At 37.5% G+C, this 15,348-nt stretch overlaps 2 protein-coding genes across 4 annotated transcripts; both read left to right on the top strand.

The window, feature by feature from the left end:
* The first annotated feature begins 164 nt into the window (after window positions 1-164).
* Window positions 165-3,557, top strand: pdp2 (putative pyruvate dehydrogenase phosphatase isoenzyme 2). Its single transcript, XM_051135874.1, has 2 exons — window positions 165-293; window positions 785-3,557. The coding sequence occupies exons 1-2, from the start codon at window positions 188-190 to the stop codon at window positions 2,410-2,412; spliced, it is 1,734 nt and encodes a 577-aa protein (XP_050991831.1). The 5' UTR covers window positions 165-187; the 3' UTR covers window positions 2,413-3,557.
* A 326-nt stretch (window positions 3,558-3,883) lies between these two features.
* Window positions 3,884-14,496, top strand: si:dkey-30c15.10 (uncharacterized protein LOC559353 homolog). Of its 3 annotated transcripts, XM_051134331.1 has the most exons (24): window positions 3,884-4,001; window positions 4,427-4,492; window positions 4,703-4,879; window positions 6,170-6,256; window positions 6,348-6,520; window positions 6,634-6,726; window positions 6,832-6,912; window positions 7,153-7,282; window positions 7,354-7,784; window positions 8,137-8,231; window positions 8,848-8,977; window positions 9,058-9,193; window positions 9,293-9,457; window positions 9,566-9,692; window positions 9,823-9,871; window positions 9,979-10,041; window positions 10,134-10,166; window positions 10,389-10,410; window positions 10,490-10,599; window positions 10,852-10,905; window positions 11,522-11,608; window positions 12,032-12,139; window positions 12,222-12,358; window positions 13,133-14,496. In XM_051134331.1, the coding sequence occupies exons 2-24, from the start codon at window positions 4,435-4,437 to the stop codon at window positions 13,293-13,295; spliced, it is 2,709 nt and encodes a 902-aa protein (XP_050990288.1). In that variant the 5' UTR covers window positions 3,884-4,001; window positions 4,427-4,434; the 3' UTR covers window positions 13,296-14,496. The 3 variants fall into 3 exon arrangements, with proteins under 3 accessions (XP_050990288.1, XP_050990290.1, XP_050990289.1); XM_051134333.1 differs by lacking the exon at window positions 6,832-6,912; XM_051134332.1 differs by lacking the exon at window positions 10,852-10,905.
* Window positions 14,497-15,348: the final 852 nt, after the last annotated feature.

Below are 15,348 nucleotides of genomic sequence, written 5' to 3'. Positions count from 1 at the left end.
AGTAACGTGCCGCTTTTATGAATCACGTGATGTGAGCCGAATAATTAATTAAATTAATTAATTAGTCATTAAGTCATATAAATTATTTATTTTTAATGTGTGTGTATAATATAATACAGATGACTTAAATACTAATGATTTGCGATTTTTACATAAATACGTTGCATAAAAATAGGCTGCGCCGTGAATGTTGCGTACACACGGGGCTGTAGGGGGCGCTCTGAGCGGGGTGTTTGAAACCTGCTACGATGGAACCGAAAAACAGAAGAAGATCTTTCAGCGAGCAGTGCCAGGTATGTGTCTGTTTGACTCAGCATTTACTCATATTAAAGCTGCTCTTTAAAGGAAATTGTTACAGCATTTGTGTTCAACTACACATATTTGCAGAAAAACATCACTACATTATAAAATTAACCATTACATTTGCCAATAATCACGAAAGCCGGTATGATAGCTTGTAAAGCTAACACGTTTTACATAAAATCATAAAGTAAACAGTGTTTATACGTATATAATTTTATTTTTTTACCCTGAGAGTTATGTGAAAGCCTTGCTGTTGGATTTATTACATTGTAAACATGGCTAGATTTATACTTTGATTTTGCATGATCTATGAGTTCTTAATACTATGTGATATTAAGATTTCTTAATCTTTGTTGGTTATATCACTGACGTGAGCCTGTAGAACACAACTATTTCCGCGGTTTTAATCATTTTCTGTGATTTTTAGATCAATTTAAGACTGTCTGTTACTAAAACTTGTGATTTCACGTTGTTTTCCCAGATGCTGGAGTTGTAGACTGCTTCAATCACTGCACCCAGGCAGTAATGTCTGGCTATTTGCGTTCAAGTCTCCTCCTTTACACTGGCGGAAGACATCTGACCAGTTTCTTTGCACCCATTCACCATGTTTTACCTGATACACTGTGTAGAACCTGCTCGCTCCCTTTTCAAGCCCGGAGCTTCTCCTCCCGTGGTGGTCGATCAGATGGAAGCTCAGGACAGGAAGGAGAAAACACACTGCGTGCTCCAAGACATGAAATGGACTTCCAGCTGAGCCGGCTGCAGATCAACACAGTTCTGCGTGCTAATGAGCAATCTGTTCGTATTCCAGAGTTTGATGGCCGTGGTGGTCCCAGTCCAGTGCTGAGGTTTGAAAGCAACCAGCTTTCAGCCAACACTCCGCTAGAGGACCGACGCAGCAGCGCCAGCTGCCTCCAAACTCGCGGCATGCTTTTTGGCGTGTTTGATGGACACGGCGGACATGCGTGTGCTCAAGCAGTCAGCGAGCGTCTGCCTTACTACATTGCTGTATCCATGATGTCAGAGTCCGTCCTGGAGGATCTAGAGGCCGCCATGGAGACCTTACGACCCGTGCCGCCCATTCTTCAGTGGTACAAGCACCATAATGACTACAACTACAGGGAATCAGCAGCCCTCTATGTAAATCATTTGCGTGTTTACTGGCAGGAGCTTCTGGCGAGTGAAGAACATGGTGATGGCATGCGTCCCGCAGATGCTCTCACCTATGCGTTCCAACGACTGGATTCGGATCTTTCTCTCGAGGCACAGGTGCCACTCGCAAATGATCTGATGCGGAGCACGGCCATCCAGGCTGCCTTCGCTGGCTGCACGGCTTGTGTGGCTCACGTTGGACCAGAAGGTGTGCATGTTGCAAATGCAGGAGACTGTCGGGCGGTTTTGGGCATTCAGGAGCATGATGGGAGCTGGAGTGCTTTGCCACTTACACAAGACCACAACGCTGCCAATGTAGTCGAGGTGGAGCGGGTATGGAGGCAGCACCCGGCTAGTGAACGGCAAACCATAATCGTAGACGACAGGCTGCTCGGGGTCCTGATGCCACTTCGTGCATTTGGAGACGTTCGCTTCAAATGGAGTCGTGAGCTCCAACAGAGTGTTCTGGAGAATGGGGACTCTGATTTAGAAGCGCTGAATCTGTATCAATACGCTCCACCTAATTATCTCACCCCACCTTACTTGGAGGCAACACCAGAAGTCACCTACCACCGGCTTCGACCACAGGACCGCTTTTTGATTTTGGCCTCTGATGGTCTATGGGATGAGATGACCAACAATGAGGCGGTGAGGCTTGTGGCGGAACATCTGACTGGTATTCATCTGCAAGCACCGGTTTCAGCCAGCCAGCTCAATTTGGGACAAATGCACCAGCTGCTGCTTAAGCGCCGGGCCAGAGCAACACCCGCTTTGGATTTGAACGGAGCCACACATTTGATTCGCCATGCACTGGGCACAAATGAGTATGGAGAGATGGACCAGGAGAGACTGGCAACCATGCTGGCTCTGCCTAGCGATTTAGCACGCATGTACCGAGATGACATCACTGTCACCGTGATTTATTTTAACCCAAACTTCAACAAAACTGTTAACTAATAAAGAACAACATTTTAAAGTTTCATATATAAAATGATATTTGATATTTGATTTTGATGATTTTTTTAAATGCATTTTTTTAAGGTGTTTTTCTTGTCTCTTTCTTTATGTTGTTGCATACACTTTAGATGGTTTCATTACGTTTTAGAAAATGTGAATGCAACCAAGACTTCGGTGACTCACTTTAAATGACACTTTATGGGTTACAAATGTGAAGGTAAATTTTAAACACTTTATGTAGTTCTGTCAGCAGCAGATACAGCTAACATGCAAATCAAAAAGATTCTTTATAATTAAGGCTGGTTATTCGTCAGCCTCTTTTTATTATGTTGTTTTTTAATACCTCGCACCTTTTATGTCTCTGATTGGTATGAAACTGTTGTGATTTGGCTGTTTTGTTGAAATAGTTAATGTCTACATGGTTTGTCTAGGATCTGTATTAGTTTAAACTATTGTTACAGCACTAGAATTAGAATAATGATAATTGTACTTTTAATTTATTCTATAGCTGTTATATAAGACGTTAATTTTACTTGCGTAAGACGTTAATTTTACTTGCATTAAATTTACATTGTAGTGCAGCCTGAAGTTTACATTAATTTAGCACACTTGGTTCTTTCTGCTGTGCGTTATATTTTTTAACTATGAAGGCATTTTCACTTTGCACTTTGTAGTGACTGCAGGTTGTGTCAAAGTACTACAGTGAGTCACAACAGAATTCTTGTCAATGGTTAAACTGATACTATTTGTAGTGCAAAGTATAAAGGTCATAGATGCCAGTTTTATGGAAGGTTGTATTATACGTTACATTATACATTAACGTTACATCAACTTGCAAGTACGTTTCAAAATAATTTTGCTCTAGCAAAATTATCTGTTATCTATGTGGATTTATGAAGTAAAACTGGTGCACCACGTTTCCTAATAGTGAACAATGTTTTGCTTTTACATTTATGTTATTTGTGTCTGAATTGTTACTATTTGTTCCGGTCTAATGTGAGTGACAAACCTCAGAAACTCTCCTCTTTTGGAAAATTGGGAGCAAGATAATATATTTTCACTGCAGAATTTTGAATTTTGTCTTTGTATTTTTATGATGTCTATTATAATCTAACTCTTTGGTTATTAAAAGACTTTTAATCCAAGACTTTTGATCTGTTATTATTTTAGAATTAAAAAAAAGAATGGCGCAAAGAAAGAAGCAACACAGAACATGGAAATGTATGTTATGCCACCTTTTAAAAACAAGATTATTACATGCAAAACACCTCAAAATGATAAGTAAAATACAAATTCTCTGGTCTGAATTCTATAGCTGCTCTCATATTTGTAGTAAGATGTGTAGAAAAGTTAACTGCTTTCTTAGGAGAATGATGATTTTGCTGAAGTCGATTGCTTAAATGTAAATGTGTAATGACATAAGTAAAACGTCATTTTTATAACGCCATCAATCCACTGGAGGGCTCTAGGGATTGACATGAGTTTGTGGTCTGCGCATGCGCGTAGCGCCCGCGGAAATTCAAACGCTAGAACTCAGCTGACAGACGTTTGAAAAATCCACAAACTCTGACACGGTTATTTGTACTGAGGTAAGAAAAATATGTTTTAACAATAAAACCGATAAAAATTACTTTAAAACGTAAAAGGATGGCATTACCTTTCATTGTCTACGTTTCCGACCACTTTGGATTTCGTATTTTGTTTGACAATGATTGCTAGCTAGTAAGTTAGCGCGGTGGCCTCAGTGTTTTATGTGTGAAAATCGATATTTTCAGATAAAAAAACTCGACTCGACGTATAAAAATAACGACGCTATTGATGTTTATATGAATATTTGAAATGAACCCATATAAATTTGTGTTAACTTGTGTAAACAAAGTTAGTAACACGACTCTATATGACGATTTTAATTCAAAGACAGTACCTATAAGTCACATACATCTGATTTATGACCGTTTTAAAGTCTAAGTTAAAATGAATTTCGTTAAACTTAAAGCTGTTTTTCTGCTGACAGGTGATAAGATGGAAAATCAGAAGAGACAGAGAGATCCACTGGAGGAAAACACTTCAGCCTCTAGTGGTAGGGCTGTGTTCTCATCTGTCACCTCCTTTACTCTTCATTCAAACTAGACCGTGATCTAGTGCCTACCTAGTTGCAAAGTCTAAGATGTTAGCTACTGAGCTTTATTCTTAATATTTACACTGTTTAAGATCATATGTGACATTGTCAATTTAACTACTAGGCCACGTAGTAATAGAGTCTAAGTGTGAGTTATAAAATGTTTTGCAGAACTTGAAAATGTGTTAAAGAAAAGGCGGCTGGCAGCAGAGGGAGAGGAGAACCTGGACCCCAAGAAATCTCCTGCCAGGACACGCTTGCGATTGGCAGAGCTGGAGGTGAAACCAGACACTCCAGCCATAGCCTCCATTCGCTCCAGAGTCCAGCAGCTCAGCCAGAGGCGAGATGGTGGGAATTCAGATTTATCCTTTTGTAAAATCACTCTGCCAATTCAAATATATTTAAACTATATGATTTTTCATCCAACCCCATGTCTTAACTTAGCAAGTTGATTTTGCAGTACATTTCAGAATTGCTAGATAAGGTTTTATATGTAGATTTGTGAAGTAAAACAGATGCACAGTGTTTCCATTCCAATTTCCATTTTTGTTTCTCATTTGGTTACTGTTTTTTCCCCTAATTTTGGTGACAAACTTCAGAAACCCTCTCTTTTTTTGGGAAATCTGTGAACGAAATATACAGTCAAATCAAAAATTATTCAGACACCAACTATAATTTTTGATATCGTTTTTGCTAGTGGGTGTAGGAGACTATAGTTCATTTAGGTAAGTGAGGATAGCAAAATAAAATAAACTGTGACAAATTATACCCAAAAATACTTACTACCAGTAAAACTGATAAAAATTTGGGACCAAACAATTGGTCAGACACTTGTTTTGCCCAAACAGACCATGTTTTGCTGAAGTGTTTTTTTTCGTTAATTGCTAATTCAACCTTTTTACACCACAGACTGAACAAAATTAAGCATTGCTTGGTAATTGGTTAACAAAGTATTGATAGTTGTGTAAATATTGTCATACTAACAGTTGTCTGAATTTTTGGTTGATTGCAATCCATTACATAACTTTCTATCAACATTATCTGACATTATCAAAATTAATTTGTTCTGACACAGTTTAACTCTGAGTTCTTGTCATATTTTATTTCCATTTTCTAAAGTATAGTGAATAAACTGTGACAATGTGGGAAATGTTGAAGGTGTCTGAATACATTTAGAGTTTGTCTGTATCTATTAATTACATGAATATTTCTCACACTTTAGAGCCGTCTTTTTGTATGATTTTTCTTTTTCTTTTGTTATTATTATGCAGTTTGCATGGAGGCTGCATGGAATATTTCTTCTGAATATTAATATTACTTCTAAATTGTAATTTGTCCCAGTGCATGGCTATTTAAGGGGAATTGCAAAAAAGACTTTTGATAAGCCAATTAAATCATCTATAGTACACACTTCTCCTAATATGTAAATTGGAATATAAAATCTTGTTGGGGGAAAAAAAATACAAAATGGCCATGTTATTTATTAACTACCATTCATTCGCTTTCATATTGCACTTTATCAATTTATAGTCTCACTGTGGTCAGAACTGTGTAGTTGATATGTTTTTAAGCATGCTTAAGTAGTGTAATAATATTTCCAGAGTTTAGTAATGAATTGTCTTGTTTCTGAGTGCTCAGGTGGGACTGGATTAGTCCAGCGCTGTCTGTCTGACCCCGGGTCTGAGGGTTGCACTAGCAACATATCCTCACCAGTTTGTCACATCGGTGAGTATTTTCTTCCACGTTGGCTTCACACTTCACACTTCACAACTGCTGCTTCTTTCACTGCATTCTTGAATGTGTATTTTTATCAAAGGTGAGGGAGAGTTTAGCTCCCGCCTGCAGCGCTTCAAAGCTCCGACACCACTGAACAGCCCCGGTCGCTCCACCCCTTGCACACGCAATCTCTCCAGCTTTGTGCATGGCATCCAACAGCAGCTGAATGCTGCAGTAACACCCAGCACTAAAGAGGCCTCTCGTATCCGCCAGGTAGATCTGTCCCACCCATCTGACCTTTTCTCTCACTGCTTATGAAACAAAATTTATAAGAGAACGATACGTATTGTTTCTAAGTCTTGTCTCAAAAACGGTCTCAAATACAGGCACGTGAAGATGAGTTGCGTAAATTGAAGGTTCAGCCAGTGGCAGAAAACGTGTGGTTGAAGAGAAGTCTGTCTGACTCCTCCCTCGCTGAGGTGAGCCATTAAGGTTTAGATGTTTGTCTGCTTACTGTGGATTCTTGTCTGGTTTTTGAGCATTTAGAAGTTTAGATCAAAAGTAAATAATCCCCATTTTCCCAGAGGGCATCTCCATCCACATCCTCTCCCTGGGTTTACAGGAAAAATCGAAAACCCCAGTGGCCTCCATTACAGCCTGGGAGTGTGAGCATGTATTAGAGACAATTTGTTGAAGTGTATTCAACTTTTGTACTTTTATTTTGTTTTGCCTTACTATTTCACCCTTGGTTGTAAAGTTCATCCATAATTTGCTTATGGTCACTGGGGCAAAGTGGATTGTTTGTGAGTCTCACTTGGGGGGAACTGTGATCTGTTTTTTGTCTTTTGCAGTTGTATTTGTGTATATAGGGCAAAACCTAATTTCAGCTATTATCTATTCTGCAGGATGAACTAAAGGACACTGAATTCAGCCCATGTGAGGTTGACAGTAAGGTGTTTGATGGAAGTCTGAACACCACACCACCATGTTCTGTGGACATCCGTTTTCCCAATGAAGAACTTTATACATCTACAGGTAAATGTGCTTACTGAAATTTCTTGGGTCTAACTTAACTACCATACTTACCACATGTTTTTCTGTAACAGAACCTGTGTCTCTGAGCACTTCCGCTTTAATTGACAAGATGTTTGAAGACGTCCTGCAGCATGCAGACAAGGAAGTTGAAGGTGAAGATGAAAATAAGGAAGAGGAGATGGAGAAAGATGAAAGCTATTCATCAGACACTGGAAAAGAAGACAAAACCGAATCGAATACAGCTGAAAAGGAAAACAAACAGGAACCAGTCACACTGAATGAGGATCCTCTTGAGCAGAGTGAGATGTGTGAAGAGAGTGAAGAAACGCCTGATGCTAGGTCTGCAACAGATAAAGAGAAGGAGCTCCAGTCTGATGATGGTGAAGGAGAAACGGAGGAAAAGCAGGAGAGCACCATGGGTGATGAGGATTTCCTGACCCTGCCTCCTAGTTGTATCCTCTCTCCTCTCAGCAAATCTGTGGAGGCTGTTGTCACACCACTGGTATTGGTCTAACTTTAAACATTTTAATTGTTCACAGGCAGTAAATGAGTGAAACTGCATTATTACTATCCAAGTGTGTTCAGTGTGTATGGTTAAATAATTTGTCACCAAAGAAATCCAAGTGCTTGTCAAAAATGTTTTCATCATAATGCCTTTATGCGTAATTATGCCACTTTTCATATGAAGTTAAATGCCAGGCAGTGTTTTGCATCTGATCTTTGCCTCGTGTAGATAGAAAGTTTAAACACACAGATACATGTACCTTTCAGTTGCAGTGTAAGAGTGATTACATGGATATAAATGTACTAGTTGGTCAAGAACACCATAAATGTCTGTCTAAATGTTCCTACAGAAGATTGAAATCACTGTGCCTGAGCCATCAGTCCAACCGCCCTCACCTGAAGAAATGACAGCTAGTCCTGCTGACAATGTTCCACCTTTATACAGGTGTGCTCACTTAATAATAATAATAATTTGTTAAGAGCCTTTTCATTCTGTATCACTGTCCAACTTTGTATTTACTGGTAGTACATGCTTTTTACTAGTAATAGACTGATAGATCAGCCATTTATGTAGTGAAAAATACAGTAATTTAAAGTAACTGTTTTTATTTTAATATATTTCAAAGTTTAAATTATTCCTGTAATGGCAAAGCTGAATTTTCAGCATCATTACTTCAGTTTTTTTAGTGTGACATGATCCTTCAGAAACCATTCAAATATTCTGTTTTGGTGCTTAAGAAATATTTCCCAACATCAGTGTTTAAAATATTTTATGGAAACTGATCATTTGTCTCTCAGCATTCTTTGAATAGAAAGTTGAAAATAACAGCATTTTATAAAAATAAAAATAGAATTGTGTAACATTATAAATGTAATTTTTGAACAATTTAATGCATCCTTGTGAAATGAAAATGTTTATTTTAAAATAAATGTATATTAAATGACACCAAACTTCTGAATGGTAGTGCATATCAGTGTTATATTAATCAAGAGCTGTCTATACATTGATCAATCACTGATATTTATCATTTTACCCAATTGTTTTTTTGTACGATTTACAGCATTGACGCCTACCGCTCACAGAGGAAGATCCATCTCCCTTCTACTCAGAGCTTGACCCCTGGAGTTCAGAAACAGGTTCAAGAGAAGACCTGCTCAAAAAAGCCCATCAACATCAAGGAGAGAATTAAGGTTTGAAACTTATACTGTGGTATTTTAGGAAACTCATGCATTCAGCATCTAATGCAGGTGATTGTATTTGGTCCGTTAAGGCTTTAAATGAGGAGGCAGCCAAGCTGCAGACTATCATCGCGCAGACACTCCAGGCTCTGAGCTGCTGCAGTGATGAGGAACATGGGAAAGGTTCCCAGCAGGAGGCTGAAGCTGAAAAACTCCTGCTTGTCTCCAGTAAGAGGAACACTAGCGAAGTGCATTTCTCTATTTAAACCTCCTGCAGATCTGAGACTGCATGTTTTGATTTGGCTCTCATTTGTCTGTTTAATGCAGGTGAGAAACGGGCAGCCTTACTGGCAGAGGTCAGCAGACTGAGAGAGGGTGAGTCTGGTAAACCAGACTCCCAGAATGCACCTCTGCAGCCCTGCAGAGGCACAGTCAGCATCAGCAGCATCCAGCTGCCCCTCAAGGTGGAATTTGTATGCTCTGCTCGCACAGGTGAGTGTTAGTTTGTATTTATTAATGGCAGAAGATGAATCTTCATTGCACAAGTGCAGTGTGATCAGTGTTCTCACACAATTTGTTATGGCTGATGTCTCTATAAAGGCCGCCCAACACACTACTTCTTCGTTTTGGTTCGTTATGGACCATGTAATATTGTAGCAACACCTTTGGCTACAGCTGCTGATGCCCAAAACGGAGACACCATCACCTTCCCAACTTCTATTACACTGTAAGTCCCCATGCTACATACAATGCTTATCTAAACTGATGTCAGAATCTAAAACTGCACAATACTTTTAACAGAAGGTTTTAAAATACAATAGTAATGATTTACACTGGTTTGAATCTTTTGCTTACAGACAAGACATTCGGTCCAATTTTGAGATTGATGTTGAGGTCTACAGTTTGGTAGGTGTTTGTTCGTTTTCATTAGTTTAATAGATGACTTTTTTAGCTTACATTTTTACATGTTCAACTAGTTCATATTTTACATTGTGTATTCCCCTGTTTTATAGTCCAGTACTCAGAGTAATACCTGCAGTATAAATCAGCAGTTCCGCAGCTCAACCAAGTCAAGGGTATGAACACTTTCACACATTATGTTGAGAAAGCAGAGTGTTTTTATTACTTTTAGCAATGCACAGTTATAGAAAAATGTTTGTGTTTCTAGGTGACACCCAAAAAGATTCTCCACAGCATCACAGTATGTATCTTCTTTCTGTTTCCTTATCATCTTTGGGTTTCATTCATAAAACTGGATCTAAACCAATCTCTGTATTTTCTGTAATTTGTTTGTAATGTTCATAATTTTTAAATGGTCACGTAAGAATACTTTCACAAACAGTTTAAAAAATCATTGTGTATTTAAATTTGTTGATTGATAGATTGCTTCAGCTCACCCAAATGTCTATTTTTGTTTTTCTAGAAATCTAACCAGAGTGTGACTTGTAAGTATCTATCAGTTACTCATTTAGTCATCGGTTGATTGATTGTATTAGATACTGATATTTCTTCTGTTCATTATAGCTGCAACTCTGCCTGGTCTGAGTTCCCAACGCTCTAGTAACTTCACATTAGTGGGCTCTCACAAGATTACCCTGAATTCATTGGGACAGAGCAAGTTTCCTCTAGACAAGGTATTGATACAGCAAACATCTGTTTACATTTGAGAGAAAAAGGAGATGAAGTGTCTGTTTTGTCTTCACCTTTTTACCACACCAATTTTCTCTTTTAAAGGAAAATAAATATTGAGAAGGCTTTTACACTCTTAATTGTCACTTAAGCAGTTAACCAGGAGTTCAGTGGTTGTTGTGTGTTGTTTGCACTGTGGTGTGGTTGTGGTCATGTAACTGGGTCTCTGTCCATCTTTCCTGTTTCTCTCTACTCAGATGAAATTTGAAGGCAAAATCAGGAGACTCCTTGGAGATGAGTTTCAGGAAAAGGTGTCACTCTTTTAACCATAGTCTCTGCCTTTGGTTTAGTGGGCTTTGCACATTTTTATGTTTGTGTTTTTACTGAGCCTGTTATTCATCTTTTAACTATTCATGAATCCCCTGGCCTGTGCAATGGTCAATAAAATGGCCATGTCTTGATTAAGGCATTCATAACTTGATTTGGGGAAAAAAAAAAAAAAAACATCTTTATTTTTATAACAATTGCCTACGTTTAGAATTTTATTACTGCGATATTATGGAATTTTATTTCCAAACCTAAAAAATGTAATGCTATTAATTTATTTAATACATTTGAATAATTTATCATTTAAATAATTAAAATAAATGTAATACTTTTATTCAGCATAAAATAAATGCTTTTTAAGATAAGTAGTTAAAATTAATGTTCTCTAAATGTTACAGTTTTTAAAAAAACAAATGGAAAAGTAACTTAAATTTGAACCATTCGGAAATTAAGGCTGTTTTAGAACCTATTCCTTTTGTCTTTAAGCTGTACTGTAAAAATGTAAACAAAATTTCTGCATTTTGACATGCATATCTGTTTTGTATGTTTGTTTTTTTTTTTTTCCTGTGTCGTTACTAACCCATTTGTTTCATTGTGCAGGTTCCCTTCCTCTCTCCTCTAGAGGGCCACATCTATCTGCGGCTGCACAGCGAGGGCCATTCTAATGTCCAGCATCAGGGATTTCTGGTAAGTTGATATATATTTCCCAGAACCTGACTAATGCTTTGTTTGGCTTGTTTTATCACATAGAAAAGGCACTTGCCATATCTGTAGTCCCTTGATTCATTTGTATATAAGCAAAAAATGTGAGAATACAGTTGCCAATACATATTTGCAAAGCAAATATGTGAAACCGGTTAGCAGTTTATCTTCACAGTCCCAGTCTGATCCATTTGAATGCAAGTTGTTTGAGAATGGCTGAACTTAGGACACAAGAATATTGCATGTGTTGAATAGTAGAGCTGCAACTGCTTCTCTCTGGTTACTTTAGTACTTTATTTTGTGATTTAAATGATTGATTTAATCTGTTTATGATGTGTGCATACAGGAAATGCAGTGTGTTGTGTTTTTGTGAAATTTATGCTCTAAACGTTCTTTCTCCTCATGTAGACGATGTTTGAGGATGTGAGTGGCTTTGGAGCTTGGCAGAGGTTCTACTTCCTTCTGGAAGGAGGACACCTGCTCTACTGGAACTATCCTAATGAAATGGGAAACAAGGTAGGTTTGTGCAATTATGTGTGTAAATAATGTGTATCCTTTTCCTCAATGTTTTCTTTTAATCTATCTCCTTCTCTTCCAGCCAGCAGATGGCAGTCTGTCTCTCTTTGACTTCTGCAGTGTTAGGCCTGTAGAACGAGAGTGCTGTGCACGGCCGCACACCTTTGAATTAGTAGAGACTAACACCCTCCAGCAAGAACACAGCCAGACCTTGAAGAAGTAATGCATCCATGAATTTACTAAAAGAAATGTCATCACCCAAATGTTGTTTCACACCTGTATGCCGTCCCATTTTCCGTCAAAGTCACAAAGGAGACATGCAAAGTGCCCATGTTTGTAGATCTCCAAAAAAAAGATCTTCCATGTAGAAAAGGGGGTTGAAATTAGCTTCACATTTGTGACCCTGGACCACAAAACCAATCTTAAGTAGCATGAGTATATTTGTAGCAAGAGCCAAAAATACATTGTATGGGTCAAAATTATTTTTTTTTTATGACAACATTCATTAGGATAAGTAAAGATCATATTCTATGAAGATATTTTGTAAATAATCATAATATATCAAAACTTAATTTCTGATTAGTAATGTGCATTACTAAGAACTTAATTTGGACAAATTTTGTCAATATTTAGATATTTCAAATACTTGTATCTCAATCAAATATTGTCCTATCCTAACAAACCATACATCAATGGGAGGCTTATTTTTTCAGATTATGTATACATCTCAAATTCAATAAATTGACCCTTATGACTGGTTTTGTGGTTCAGGGTCACATTTCTGCATTCAGTCCTGAAATATTCGTTTAAACTGACAAGAAATGAACATTTTCTAAATGCATGTTATGGATCCTATTTTGAGCAGTTCATCCATGCATTTTTTTTTTCTTTTTCATCCATGCACTTCTGTTTCATTATGACTTTAACATTTAGTATCAGTGTACAACAGAGTATTGATATTAATTCAGATGTTAATTATCTTTTGTTGGGCAGGTGCTGGTTTTCAGCTGACACACGAGAGGAGAGGTCTGACTGGATGGAGAAACTGAATCAGACCTTGCTGGACTCTCTAACCTGGAACAGGAAGCCAGTCTCCAGCGATAATAGGGCCAGCATGGCCTCTAACACCGGAAACTCTCGTGAGAGCATCCTGTAACACAACACAAATGTGAACCCTCACCATCTAAAACTAAGAAAGGAGATCTCGAAGAAGATCACATGTGGCACTAAAAAAAGTACATGAAGAGCTTCTGAAAATAAACTTGGGGGCAGCCAAACAGGACTGTTTCATATAATAGTGGATCATAATCTATATAAATGCATATATGCCTGTTCTACTTCGTTATTAGATGCATACATAATAGTGGCATATTTGTTAAGATTCCTGATATATCATTACATCTTATAGATTGTGCTTATACTTTAGAATCTCTTAAGGATAGATGGATTTGCCATTGCTATTAATTTTCAGGGAAGCTATGTAGTAAGAGCAGTCTGGTTTGAGTGCATGAGGTAAGTCTCCAAAGTGCCTATTTGAATGTTTATTTATCTCCTGCCTTATTCAGACAGTTGCTCATGATTGAATTGCTTTACATTTTAATGCAATAATCTGTTTCGGGTTATGCTAATGTATGAGGGTGTCCTTAATTACATGTTATAAAGTTTACTGCATTAGTAGGGAAGCACTACTTGTCTGCCTTCGACTAAAGCTTTTTATGTTTATTGCTTTCTCATTTACTCTGGGAACAATTTATGTGACTGTCATACTGCAGTCTTCATCTAGAAGGGAGAATCGTTTTTATTTGAATGTACAATATATGAAGTACGTCCTGAATCGTATAGCTTATGATTTTTTTTTGGGAGGACAGTTTCATAGTATGCCTCCTTATGATTTGATTTTGAAGAACACTCATTGTTTACTACAAAATGATTTTGGGAGTACTTGGCCATGCATTATATCTCGTGAGGTTAGAAGACAAGTCTGGCCAACATAAACTAAAGCAATTGAGTTTATACTCTAATCTGATGGTCATTTGGGGTTCTTGGGTTAGAATCTGGAATGTGCAAGTATAAGAATAACACTACAGAGCTGTCAGTTTAAAAAAAAACGTATGATAATTCATGCTTCCGTGGGGAGAGTCATGTAACAAGCTTATGACTTCTGCAAGGTTTATTTGAAGCTTTAGTAGGTTATATCTGTCTTGAGAAAGGGTTGCCACTCTAGAGACTGTGAAACTCATGGGAAGTGTTTCGTGCCATGTTTGTCCCATATATGTGTTTTTGCCAAGGGTCTCATATGCTATTGCTGTGTTAAACTATATATCCTAAATATCCTGGTAAAGGTACTATAAAATAAATATGGCTGTTAAAAGCCGGAAGTGTTTGTTTTTCTTTTAAGCTTGTTGGCAGATATTATTGTTTGTTTTAATGTTCCTTATAAGACTTAATTTAAATGTGTGACGTTGCTGGTTGGTAATTATTTGTTCTATTAAGTATATTTGTACAGTTGATCAAATAATTAGCCTTAGGGTTAGTACACCTCAAAATGAAAATTGCCATCACTTACCCATCCAGTTTAAACACAGAAGATATTTTCAAGAATGTGGGTAACCAAACAGTTGCTGGTAGCCATTGACTTCCATAGTATTTTGGAAGCACATGCTGTGCAAGTCAGTGGCTGCCTGCCAGCAACACTTTGGTTATCTACATTCTTCAAAATATTTTCTATATTCAACAGAAGAAAGATCCTCAAGTTGTGCTAAACCTGTATGAGTTTTTGTTAAAAGTTTTCATTTTTGGGTGAACTAGCCTATTAATTATGGAACAGTTTTATAAAGTGTTACTGGAAAGCTCACCAGATGAGCTGCTGCCAGTATTAAAAAAAATGTGTGAACCTGTTTACCTAGAGCATGTTAATCACAAAAGACTTCTCATGAAGTCATTTTTCCATAATGACATACCAACACTTTTGTTCATCTGTTTGCCCTAAGGTTTGTTGCATCAAAACACCATAAACAGTCTGCATTTTAATATAAAATACATAATATTTTATTTGTAAATATTTTGTGAAATCACATGACATCTATGAATGTGGTTTGTTAAAGCTGATATTGAAATGTTACGTGCATGACTCTCACATGTGTTGCTTTATGCTTTTAAACATGCCTGTATATCTGTCGGAAAGCTTATTGTCCTTTTGATGTAGCTTG

This window comes from Labeo rohita, chromosome 18 (genome assembly GCF_022985175.1).
Source record: "Labeo rohita strain BAU-BD-2019 chromosome 18, IGBB_LRoh.1.0, whole genome shotgun sequence".
Taxonomy (NCBI): Eukaryota; Metazoa; Chordata; class Actinopteri; order Cypriniformes; family Cyprinidae; genus Labeo; species Labeo rohita.
The sequence above is the reverse complement of the archived record's forward strand: the minus strand, read 5'-3'. Positions and strand labels throughout refer to the sequence as shown.

Bases quoted from the DNA above. Each gene is read 5' to 3' on its own strand.
- pdp2 (XM_051135874.1), top strand. From the start codon at position 188: ATGTTGCGTACACACGGGGCTGTAGGGGGCGCTCTGAGCGGGGTGTTT. The intron at 294-784 runs GTATGTGTCTGT...TTGTTTTCCCAG, and splicing joins CTTTCAGCGAGCAGTGCCAG to ATGCTGGAGTTGTAGACTGC.
- si:dkey-30c15.10 (XM_051134331.1), top strand. From the start codon at position 4,435: ATGGAAAATCAGAAGAGACAGAGAGATCCACTGGAGGAAAACACTTCA. The intron at 6,257-6,347 runs GTGAGTATTTTC...TTTTTATCAAAG, and splicing joins CTCACCAGTTTGTCACATCG to GTGAGGGAGAGTTTAGCTCC. The intron at 10,042-10,133 runs GTATGAACACTT...TTGTGTTTCTAG, and splicing joins GCAGCTCAACCAAGTCAAGG to GTGACACCCAAAAAGATTCT.